This window comes from Onychostoma macrolepis, chromosome 05, assembly GCF_012432095.1.
Source record: "Onychostoma macrolepis isolate SWU-2019 chromosome 05, ASM1243209v1, whole genome shotgun sequence".
Taxonomy (NCBI): Eukaryota; Metazoa; Chordata; class Actinopteri; order Cypriniformes; family Cyprinidae; genus Onychostoma; species Onychostoma macrolepis.
In genome coordinates, this window is record NC_081159.1 from 40,215,048 (window position 1) to 40,227,901 (window position 12,854).

A 12,854-nucleotide genomic window follows, 5' to 3' on the forward strand; every position below is an offset into this window, starting at 1 on the left:
ACTAGTGTAGTGCAGACAGCTCACTGTACCTGCATACTGCATCCTCTTCAGCTCTGTAGAGACACACAACAATAAAAGAAGGTTTAAAGGGGTCATCGGATGCCCATTTTCCACAAGTTGTTGTGATTCTTTAGGGTCTTAATGAAACGTCTATAACATACTTTGGTTAAAATTTCTCAATGGTAGTGTAAAACAACACCATTTTTACCTTGTCAAAATCAAGCTCTGTTTTCAGCAACCCATTTAAGTGCATGTTCCTTTAAATGAGCTCTGCTCACCCCGCCCCTCTCTTCCGTGGGGTGACGAGCTGTTCTCATGAGACTGTTTACTTTAGCCACGGAACTTGCAAACTAGCACATTAATAAGGCGATTTGCAAAGATTCATAAAAGAACCTTATAATCACTTCTTTTGTAGGTGACACTGGATCACAAATGATTTGCGCGTATATAAACGCATTTAGGTAGATCGGGGAGCATTCCCTTCAAAAACAAAGGTAATCCACTGCATTTTCAGCAGCTCAGATGTCGGTAGTAAATGACGACTGCTATGTTTATTATTACATCCAACAACAGAACACCTCAGTCACTTAGGAGCCATTCTTGTCTAACATTACTCCTGCTCTGGCATCGAAACAATGGCAGACTGATGACAGCTCACTCAGGGCAGGTCTAAGGTAAAACTAGTGTCAATCGACAAACGTGGGAGGGGCCTGGGTTTGTGTGACATCACACAGACAGGCATCTGAGAATGAGGGTTAAGGGGTGTGCCCGAAGCGTGAATCCATATTCAGAAAGGTATTAGCGGTTTGCCAGCGGTTGCCTGTTACATTACAGTACATGAAATTTCACTTACCACATAAACAGAGTAAGGAGAGTTAACTGGACGATGGGAAATGATTTACAGATCCTGAGCACCACTGACAAGCATCTAATCTTGTAAAATGTGTGGTAAGTACTGCTGCTCCACAGTATACACAGAGTATGTGCGATTGCGAATCTAGAAAGCAGTTTCAATGCCAGGCATAATAGCAGCTCCCTGATGCCCACAATTTATATACAGTATAATTACCCAATGATTGGGAAGTAACAATAAGAAAGTATTGTTAAAGTACATGTCATTTTCTTTCCAAACACGGTATTGGGATGCGGCCGGATTGCGGGGGTATGGGGGTGAACATGATGCCGGCTCAACATCGTCATGTCCACCAGCCATCGCGACGATGGCATCGTCTATCAGCTCAACCCTAGTGTACGCACACTGTCAACACACATTTCAGTTCAAACAACTTGTAAAAGTGCGTGTTCATGAATGAGACTCATTCTTCATTAATGATATTAAAAATGATAAATGTATGTATCTGTATGGTGTATTTGACAATGATGTACCAGTTTTTGTGAGTTTCTCATCTAGAGTGTGCTGCAGTTGAGTCAAAGCACTCCTCAGACTCACATGAGTCTTCATACTGATCTCAGGCCAGTTCCTGGTGTTTGTAGGGCTGCACAGGGATGAGTAACTCTACAGCAGGAGAGAGGAAAAATCCCTCAGCATGAGGAGTGTTATATACTGCATTATCATTGATCAGAGAGATGTTGACTAACCTGTAGGAGGTGGAGGTGATCTTCAGTGTGTAAGATCTGCTCCAGCTCAGTGTTTCTCATCTTTAGCTTTGTGATCTCCTGCTCCAGCTCTTCAATGAGATCTTCCTCCTGTTTCTCTGCTGCTTTCTGCTGCTCCTCCATCATCTCCAGCAGTTCAGTCTGACATCTTTCAATGGAGCGGATGAGATCAGTGAAGAGCTCAACAGAGGCTGCTCTCTCCATCTCTGTGTTTCTCTGCTCAACCAGTCAGTCAGCAAATTATTAGTGGTGTTTGATAAGGCAAGAATCAGTATTACTACTGCTCATACTTCAGTGTTATTTGAGAGTTTTCAAAATCCCTCAACTGAATTGATAAATTTCATGATTACAAGTGTAATATTGCTTTTAAACAACAATTCAAAGATGTTAATATTGAATAACTTACATTTTAAAGAAATGGTTTCCATTTACTTTGTATTTGCTCTGACCCAAGAAAAGAGTTTCAAACAAAGGCACAACACACTATAGTAGAGATTTGTTCCTGAATGAATCAGTATTTTTGAATGAATCACCTGAGCAAATGAATCAAAAGCAGTGTCTCACACTTGACGCCACCTATTGGTATAACAATGTAACCTGCAGAAAGAGTCATTGTAACTCTCTGTGGACTCTTTGAGGACCTGAACTAAATTATGTACTATATAATAAATTAATAGTAATAATAATAATAATAATAATAATAATAATTAATTACATTTATTTAGCACTTTTCTGGGTACTCAAAGCGCTTTTACATGGAAGGGGGGAAATCTCCTCAACCACACATATTGTGCCAGAACGCCCACCACACACCAGCTTACTGGTGGAGAGGAGAAGCCAATTAGTATATGGGGATGATTAGGAGGCCATGATGATGGACAGAGGCCAATGGGCAAATTTGGCCAGGATGCAGGGATAACACCCCTAATCTTCTTCAAAGGACATCCTGGGATTTTTAATGACCACAGAGAGTCAGGACCTTGGTTTAACGTCTCATTTGAAGGATGGAGCTTTTTATAGTGTCCCCATCACTATACTGGAGTGTTAGGACCATTTAGGCTGTAAAAAAAACATGGACGTAGTGTCCGTGACGTCACTGAAGAGCATTTTTGGCCCCGTTCCAAATGGCACCCTAAACCCTCGCGGTCTTCCTCTGAGTCTGCACTTTCGTGACATAATGCCGCTTTGACTGTCGGGTAGAAGTCTGCTACAGAGCTCGACCCGGTGCGGCCTCAGAAAAGGGGGAGCTCGCAAGCAGTCTTTTGGATGCTAAAATGACGAATGGGACACACTACAGTCTCGTGGACTTAATGAGTAGCCCCCGAGTGCACCCTGGACGATGGAGCGGGGTGACACATTAAGATGGGGAGACACGTCTCACTCCGCCCACCCCCAATTTCATTGGTTTATAATACAGCAGAGCTTACTGGTATAGAAGTTTTTATGAATGATCTACGTTGTTTGGCTGCATTACAGACATATTAAGTGCTAACAACAGCGATTTTAGTTAGAATCAATAAGCAAATGTGTTTTTGTTTTTTTTACTTATGACGAATTAGTTAGGTTAAGTTCCTATCAAATGCTTGGTGGTGGGATCTCCGAGTACTTTGGGCAGAACAGAGATGTCTAAATATGTGCGGCTCACGAATTAAGTCTGGGGAACAAATGATTAATTCGTGGCCATGATATTAGTCCTACCTATGCTATAAATAATTATGTTTCTGTGATGAACGTAAATACTGGTCCTCAATCTCAACAAGTGGGTCACAATGCAACATAACACTGATCAATTCCTGACATTTATGCAGGCATTATTCAAATTCCTTAAGAGTTAACATGAAAATTTCTATTCATACTACTTCAGAATTCTCAAGACTCTGTCTGTGTCAACTTTCACTCGGTTTTAATGTAGAATTTTACAGAAAATGAAAGGCAAAGTCTGTCACATCCATTATACCACTGATCAGTTCCTGCTTTTTCTACAGGCATTATTAAAATTCCTTCAGGGTTAACATGACAATTTCAATACATTCTTCTTCAGGATGTCCATGACTCTGTCCATGTCAACTTTCACTGGGTTTTACTGTAGAATTTGGGAGACAATTGATGACAAAATCTGTCACAATGCATTATAGCACTGAAAATTTCATGACATTTATACAGGCATTATTAAAATTCCTTCAGAGTTAACATGGAAATTTTAATTAATTCTTCTTCAGTACACCCAAGACTCTGTCCATGTCAACTTTCACTGGGTTTTACTGTAGATTTTGTGAGAAAATTGAAGGCGAAATCTGACAAAATGCATTATAACATCGATCAATTCCTGCTTTTCCCACCAGAATTATTAAAATTCAGTTTATTAGTTTTCAGTTACCATGAAAATTTCAATACATTGTTCTTCAGGATGATAATGACTCTGTCCGTGTCAACTTTCACTGGGTTTTACTTTAGACTTTTTGGAGAAAATTAAAGACAAAGTCTGTCACAATATATTATATCACTGGGTGTGTATTTCCCGATAACATTGCCTCTTAGTGTACTACAAAGACTCTAAAGGTATATCTTACCCAAAGGTATACAGTTTCTAGGCGTGTTCGCCGGACTATACCTTAGGAGATTGCTTACAGTTATACCTTCTTACGTGCGACATTACCAGGTGCTGTCCATGAGTGTGGTGCTGAATTGGTTGATAGCGATGGATCGAGAATAGATTATTCACTCTATGCAGGGGCTGCTTCAGTGCGTTATGTGAGAAAGCGGTGTTCTTTATAAAAGAATTGTTGATTTTAAATAGACACACAAAACTCCATGTTAGAATGCAACAAACCTGCATGAAAATTTTACTTTTGCTTTGCAACATACATCATGTCAGGGAACAAAATTAGGAAAGAAAAATATATGTCCAGAGCACCTCCCAGTGGTCACCACATAAAACACAAAGAAAAAAAACATACATGAGTCACTGCTTAATAATTTAACAGCTTTTAACAAAAGGAAAAAATAAAACATAGTCCTACACAAGTCCAACAGAAAGAGGAGAGTCGCCAGCAGCTGTTTTTCGTGGCTGAACATCGGGGCTGAATCATCGCCGTCGTCCGCCGGCTGTGGCTGACCCTAGCCCGCCTCTTGTTTCCTTATTTGGTCATGTTCCTGTCCTTGTTAAGTGTGATTATTAGTTAAGTCTTGTCCATCTGTGTTTTAGTCATTATTAGTAATTGTCATGTGTATTTAGTTCCTGCCTGTTTAGTTAGTTTTCGTCTGATCTACTCGTTATTCCCCGGTGTTCCTGTCTGTGTTAACCTTGCCTTGTCTTGCCCTGCCCTGATGTCCTCATTAAAGACTATTATTTTGAAGTTTATCCTCGTCTGCGTGTTCCTTGTTCCTCCCTGCTGTGTGCACCGTGACAGCTACCATGTAAGAAGCTGCAATTCTTAAAAAAATTCACCTGCCACAGCAGCACATTCAGCAGCTTTTAGATCTTGTTGGTCAGACAAACTCGAAGGAGCTATAGCTCTACCTCCTCAGCCCCAAAATTCAGCTGCTGGCGCCTCTCCTCTTACTCTCTTTTTTCTCCACCATAGTAGTTTTCTTTCTTTCTTTTGTTAAAAGCTGTTAAATTATTAAGCAGTGATGCATGTAGGTCTTTTTTCTTTGTGTTTTATGTGGTGATCACTGGGAGGTGCTCTGGGCATATATCTTTCTTGGTTTTGTTTCCTGACATGGGCCCAAAGTGTCAATATTTTGTGTGGCCACCATTATTTTCCAGCACTGCCTTAACCCTCTTGGGTATGGAGTCCTCTTCCACTACTCCATGATGACATCACGGAGCTGGTGGATGTTAGAGACCCTGCGCTCCTCCACCTTCCTTTTGAGGATGCCCCACAGATGCTCAATAGAGTTTTGGTCTGGAGACATGCTTGGCCAGTCCATCACCTTTACCCTCAGCTTCTTTAGCAAGGCAGTGGTCATCTTGGAGGTGTGTTTGGGGTCGTTATCATGTTGGAATACTGCCCTGCGGCCCAGTCTCTGAAGGGAGGGGATCATGCTCTGCTTCAGTATGTCACAGTACGTGTTGGCATTCATGGTTCCCTCAATGAACTGTAGCTCACCATGCTTGACTGTAGGCAAGACACAATTGTATTTGTTCTCCTCACCTGGTTGCCGCCACACACACTTGACACCATCTGAACCAAATAAGTCTATCTTGGTCTCATCAGCCATGCAGGCTGACCCCCCACCCCTTCAACCTCTGCAGCAATGCTGGCAGCACTCATACGTCCATTTCCCAAACACAACCTCTGGATATGACGCCGAGCATGTGCACTCTACTTCTTTGGTCGATCATGGCGAGGCCTGTTGGCCACCGTGCCGCAGCTCAGTTTCAGGGTCTTGGCAATCTTCTTATAGTCTACGCCAGGGGTGCCCAATAGGTCGATCGCGATCTACCAGTCGATCGCGAAGGCAATGCTGGTAGATCGCGCTTTAGGTCAGTGGTTCTCTACCGGGGGGCGTGAGGTTACTTAAAACTGTAATATAATATTCACTAATGTTATGAATAATATGTTAAATAAAGTAAAAATATACTTCTGACAGAGGAACTAGTCACTGTTTGGGCTTGCAGTATTGATTTGGAGAGGAGGGGGTCTTGGTTGAGAACCACTGCTTTAGGTAAATGCAGGCACGGTTCTATGGGGATACTAAGAATTGAACATTATTTTTTTTAATGATTAAATTTAATTAATGCAATATAAAGAAACATCCAAACAAGCTTTTTTATTTAGGCCTAATTATTTTATATGAATTTTATTATTTATTTATTTTTCACTTGGTAGATCTCGGTGAGTTTCTCATTTGAAAAGTAGATCCAAAAAAGTGTGGGCACCCCTGGTCTACGCCATCTTTATGTAGAGCAACAATTCTTTTTTTCAGATCCTCAGAGAGTTCTTTGCCATGAGGTGCCATGTTGAACTTCCAGTGACCAGTATGAGAGAGTGAGAGCAATAACACCAAATTTAACACACCTGCTCCCCATTCACACCTGAGACCTTCTAATACTAATGAGTCACATGACACCGGGGACAGAAAATGGCTAATTGGGCCAAATTTGGACATTTTCACTTAGGGGTGAACTCACTTTTGTGGCCAGCGGTTTAGACATCAATGGCTGTGTGTTGAGTTATTTTGAGGGGACAGCAAATTTACACTGTTATACAAGCTGTACACTCATTACTTTACATTGTAGCAAAGTGTCATTTCTTCAGTGTTGTCACATGAAAAGATATAATAAAATATTTACAAAAATGTGAGGGGTGTACTCACTTCTGTGAGGTACTGTATACCTGTAAGCAACCTATACTAAGGTATAGTTCAGGGAACACGCCTAGAAATGGTATACCTTTAGTTAAGATATACCTTTAGAGTCTTCATAGTGTGCTAAGAGGCAACGCTATCGGGAAACGCACACCAGTGACAATGTATTGTGACAGACTTTGTCTTTAATTTTCTCCAAAACTTGAAAGTAAATCCCAATGAAGGTTGACACAGACATGGTCATCCTGAAGAATAATTAATTGAAATTGTCATGTTAACTCTGAAGGAATTTTAATAATGCTGGTGGAAAAAGCAGGAATTGATCAATGTTATAATACATGTCAGATTTTGCCTTCAATTTTCTCCCAAATTCTACAGTAGAACCCAGTAAAAGTTGACATGGACAGAGGCTCGGCTGTCCTGAAGAAGAAAGTATTGAAAATTTCATGTTAACTATGAAGGAATTTTAATAATGGCTGTATAAATATCAAGAAATGGTCAATGTTATAATGCATTTTGTCAGATTTTGCCTTTAATTTTCTCCCAAATACTACAGTAAAACCCAGTGAAAGTTGACACAGACAGAGTCTTGGGTGTCCCGAAGAAGAATTAATTGAAATTTTAATGTTAACTCTGAAGGAATTTGAATAATGCCTTTATAAATGTCAAGGAGTGCTATAATGCATTGTGACAGACTTTGCCATTAATTTTCTCCAAAATTCGACAGTAAAACCCAGTGAAAGTTGACACAGATAGAGACATGGTCGTTCCTTAAAATAATTTATTGACATTTTTGTGTTAACTCTGAAGGAATTTGAATTATGCATGTAGAAAATAGTAGGAAATAATTAGTGCTATAATGCATTTTAACAAACTTTATTTTTATGGAAAACTCCACAGTATATATTTGAACATAATATAACTATCTTTTATAATGTCCATTATTAATATGCTTGTTAATAGTTTTTTTGTGTTTTGGGGCACATTTAATTCTCCGTCAGCTTTTTGGCCGCTTCGAGTATCCGTACCGTAATACCACAAACAGACGTGCAGCAAAATCCAGGTGGTGGCTGACTTGACCGGGTGATCACAGATGACGGCTCACTTGACCACGGCGTTGCCGGTGCCCTCACTTGCTCTTAAAATCTCCGGTCATAATTTTTGGTCATACAGATAAAAGTAGCTTAATACATCTTTCGAATCTGTAAAGACTCTACGTTTATTTGTGTGCACTGTACTTCTGTAAAGTAATTTAAGCAAACAGGATGCGCTCTCTGCCGTCTAGGTCTCTGTGAACTTGAGTGAGAAACTTCGAAACTCCGTCTATGAAAAATATATCTATAGAGAGTGAAATGTCTACTTTCAAATGAAAAAAATTCAAATAGAAAACGTATGTGTTTGCACGGATGATTTACATTAAATTTTATGTGTGTGCATTGTTTAAGATGGCTTTCAGTTCAATATAATAACAAAAAAATATATTTTGGATTTTTATTCAACTATGGTGGGCACGGTGTGATCTGTACTGTATTTTTACAGTACAAAAAAAAAAGAAAAGAAAAGAAAACATAACACGGGAGTGGGAGGGAATGGGAGTCATTCTTCCGGGATTGGAACGGGATGGGATTTTCCCCCAGTTTTTTCGTGGGATTGGGACGGGACGGGACGGGACGAGATTTTTTTTTTTGTGGGAATGGGACTGGAGAGGTTTGAAAATTCACTCCCGTGTCACCCTCTAACACAGAGTACAGGGTGAGAACCCCCTGCTGACCTCACTAGCACCTCTTCCAGAAGCAACCTAGTTTTCCCGGGAGGTCTGACCAGGCTCAACCCTGCTTAGCTTCAGTGGGCAACCAGACTTGGGCTACAGGGTGATATGGATGCTTATAGTCATACAGGTGCATCTCAATAAATTAGAATGTCGTGGAAAAGTTCATTTATGAAACTCGTGTATTAAATAAATTCAATGCACACAGACTGAAGTAGTTTAAGTAATTGTGATGATTTTGGCTCACATTTAACAAAAACCCACCAACAACAACTATCTCAACAAATTAGAACACTTTATAAGAGCAATAAAAAAAACATTTTTAGTGAATTGTTGGCCTTCTGGAAAGTATGTTCATTTACTGTATATGTACTCAATACTTGGTAGGGGCTCCTTTTGCTTTAATTACTGCCTCAATTCGGCGTGGCATGGAGGTGATCAGTTTGTGGCACTGCTGATGTGGTCTGGAAGCCCAGGTTTCTTTGACAGTGGCCTTCAGCTCATCTGCATTTTTTGGTCTCTTGTTTCTCGTTTTCCTCTTGACAATACCCCATAGATTCTCGATGGGGTTCAGGTCTGGTGAGTTTGCTGGCCAGTCAAGCACACCAACACCCTGGTCATTTAACCAACTTTTGGTGCTTTTGGCAGTGTGGGCAGGTGCCAAATCCTGCTGGAAAATGAAATCAGCATCTTTAAAAAGCTGGTTAGCAGAAGGAAGCATGAAGTGCTCCAAAATGTCTTGGTAAACTGGTGCAGTGACTTTGGTTTTCAAAAAACACAATGGACCAACACCAGCAGATGACGTTGCACCCCAAATCATCACAGACTGTGGAAACTTAACACTGGACTTCAAGCAGCTTGGGCTATGAGCTTCTCCACCCTTCCTCCAGACTCTAGGACCTTGGTTTCCAAATGAAATACAAAACTTGCTCTCATCTGAAAAGAGGACTTTGGACCACTGGGCAACAGTCCAGTTCTTCTTCTCCTTAGCTCAGGTAAGACACCTCTGACGTTGTCTGTGGTTCAGGAGTGGCTTAACAAGAGGAATACGACAACTGTAGCCAAATTCCTCGACACGTCTGTGTGTGGTGGCTCTTGATGCCTTGACCCCAGCCTCAGCCCATTCCTTGTGAAGTTCACCCAAATTCTTGAATCGATTTTGCTTGACAATCCTCATAAGGCTGCGGTTCTCTTGGTTGGTTGTGCATCTTTTTCTTCCACACTTTTTCCTTCCACTCAACTTTCTGTTAACATGCTTGGATACAGCACTCTGTGAACAGCCAGCTTCTTTGGCAATGAATGTTTGTGGCTTACCCTCCTTGTGAAGGGTGTCAATGATTGTCTTCTGGACAACTGTCAGATCAGCAGTCTTCCCCATGATTGTGTAGCCTAGTGAACCAAACTGAGAGACCATTTTGAAGGCTCAGGAAACCTTTGCAGGTGTTTTGAGCTGATTGGCATGTCACCATATTCTAATTTGTTGAGAGTGAATTGGTGGGTTTTTGTTAAATGTGAGCCAAAATCATCACAATTAAAAGAACCAAAGACTTAAACTACTTCAGTCTGTGTGCACTGAATTTATTTAATACACGAGTTTCACAATTTGAGTAGAATTACTGAAATAAATGAACTTTTCCACAACATTCTAATTTATTGAGATGCACCTGTATAAGTGTAATTAAATTATTTCAGACTCACCTTTCTAACTTCTGCTGAGAGTTTCATGTCTTGAATCTTCTTGATTCTCTCCTGAATCATCTGCTGCACATCTTTCTGTGTTTTCATCAATTGAGTCTACAGACACAGACACATTTATCATAACAGGGATTTACTGTCTTCTGACCTACAATATGTTTTCACAATAAACAATACATTTTTTTACAAGATCAAAGAAAATTTGATTCTTCGTGATATTGTAGCATTTTAAAAGTTTTGTTAGTAACTTCTACCTTCTTCTCTTCACTCTCCTCTTCTAGAGGAACAGTCTTGTGGTTCTTGTGGTCTGTCAGAGCACACATCGGACACACACATGTCCGATCATCTCTACAGAACAGCTCCAGAGGTCTCTCATGTGTCTGACATATATAGTCCTCCAGATTACTCACAGGCTCCATCAGTTTGTGTTTCATTAAACCTGCCACTCTCAAATGACGCTCCAGATGAGTTTCACAGTAAGAGCTCTGACACACCACACACGACTTAAGAGCTTTCAGCTTTTTTTCCTCACAGATGTCACACAGAACTTCAGGTTTTTTCTTAGGTGTTTTCTTTTTATAATGATCTACGAGCTCTCGGAGTGTGGTATTAATCTTGAGATCAGGTCTTTGTTTGAATATTTCATTACAGTAAGGACAGCTGCAGGTCTGGCTGTTGTCCCAGCACTTATTCAGACAGGTCTTGCAGAAGTTGTGTCCACATGGAGTGCTGACTGGATCAGTGAACACATCCAGACATAGCGAGCACTGAAGCTCCTCAGTCAGTCGACCACTGGAGGATGACATGACTGGAAAGAGAAATTATGAAGATAAATCACCTACACTACTAGTCTAAATTTACAGATACCAATTATAATTTAATTTACCAAGTATAATATAAAGTATAATTTTGTCTTTCTACATTTTTATGTAGATTTTCACCTGCAGTGTAGCACGTTTGTCTTCAGTCTGTCTGCAGGTTAATTTACTTTCACTTTCTTTTCTTTACATCTTGAGACAAAATGACAGAAACATCAAACATGATTATCAACCAATCAAACGACAAATTAATATAATTCAAATACCATTTCAGTAGACAACCAAAGTAGTTGACATGCTTAAACTCTGGTTTTGTTCAACTTATTCCAGTTTGACATAAAAACTAAACCAGGGGCACGTTCTGGCTCACACCGGTGCCCAACATTTTGCTACGGTTTCCGGGCTGAACGACATGTTTCCTGGAAACGGTGTGCAACAGGTTTTTGAGATACGTTTTCTCTTGTTTGGTGGGCGTGTCAAAAATGTCAGCCCAATCAGCAGCAACTTGTATATAAACCACGCGGGATTAAAAAGACAGCTGCACAATGGGTCCAAGTTAAGTCATTTAATACGTGTCCGCTGCAGCTCAGTGTACACAACAATTGAAGATATTAGAAGACATGTTTGTCTTAAGAGTTTTATAGTAACATAGCATATGTTACATGATGGTAAATGTAATTAACATCAACATAAATTCACAAGAGCAAGTATATTGTTTGCACATGTTTATTTACATTAAAGGCAAAACTGAAATAAGAGCACAAGTATAGATCTGGAACTTCTTTAAGTCTGTCTAAATATCATGTAGTAATTGCAATGTCTTCTGGTCCATATCCTTTCCTTAGGAAGGTGTGCTAGACACTGATTAATGTGATATAAAAATACTACATATATTTTGCTATTGTATTGTGGGTGACACTTTCATAAACGTTTCTATGCTCCACTGATTATATAATGGTAAATATTACAATATCATAGCACAACAACGGTGATCAGCAATAATGATAAGCCTAATACTCACAATAAAAATAATAAGGTCATATAGATCATAACACTGTCTCGGAGGTAAAAAAAAAAAAAAAGTGGATTATCCTTCACCTGAAATGTTTCTCTTTTCAGCCTGAAATGCGAGGCAAATGTTGGATCACAATAATTAGGAACCACAGTTTCCACAAATCCTTCACTGGATTGGGATGTTCTCTTTTATTCTGGACGGCAAGGGCAGTGACTGTAACATCGAGCTTATTTTGCAGTATTAAACACGCCTTTATACCGATTTCATCAGGCTCTGAAAATTCTTCAAAAAGAACACAAAGAAATACCTTCTCAGCTGAGATAGTTGCAACACTTGCGTCGTCAGAACAAGGTGTTCAACGCACCTCCGTTTAATAAACGTTTTGCACTTTTTTTCGGGGCTGAACGCAGGTCACCTCCTTTAGAAACTGTTCAGGACAATCTCTTTTATATTTCTATCACTTACCTCTTAGCATCAGATGTATCCTACAGAGGGTCTTTGAACGACTCAATAAATAAACACCCTCGTAAATAATAAAATAATCAGTAAATGACCATTTAATTCGGGAGTCGAACAGAATTTCCTTGAAAGGGACTTCGATCAAACTTTTGCAGTTCAGGCTATGATT

At 39.9% G+C, this 12,854-nt stretch overlaps 1 protein-coding gene across 3 annotated transcripts in view; it reads right to left on the minus strand.

The window, feature by feature from the left end:
- LOC131540643 (polyadenylate-binding protein-interacting protein 1-like) overlaps nt 1-12,831 on the minus strand; it is a 23,762-nt gene extending 10,931 nt beyond the window's left edge. The window contains exons 1-7 of one of the 3 annotated variants that reach the window (XM_058775713.1): nt 12,692-12,831; nt 11,335-11,403; nt 10,648-11,201; nt 10,397-10,492; nt 1,600-1,833; nt 1,387-1,516; nt 30-53 (exon numbers count right to left, since the gene is read on the minus strand). In XM_058775713.1, coding sequence (XP_058631696.1) covers nt 30-53; nt 1,387-1,516; nt 1,600-1,833; nt 10,397-10,492; nt 10,648-11,199 — 1,036 coding nt within the window. In that variant the 5' untranslated portion in view covers nt 11,200-11,201; nt 11,335-11,403; nt 12,692-12,831. Of the gene's footprint in view, nt 1-29; nt 54-1,386; nt 1,517-1,599; nt 1,834-10,396; nt 10,493-10,647; nt 11,202-11,334; nt 11,404-11,477; nt 11,613-12,691 lie in introns of those variants that run through there. The other 2 variants (XM_058775712.1, XM_058775714.1) reach the window with 2 other exon arrangements.
- Nucleotides 12,832-12,854: the final 23 nt, after the last annotated feature.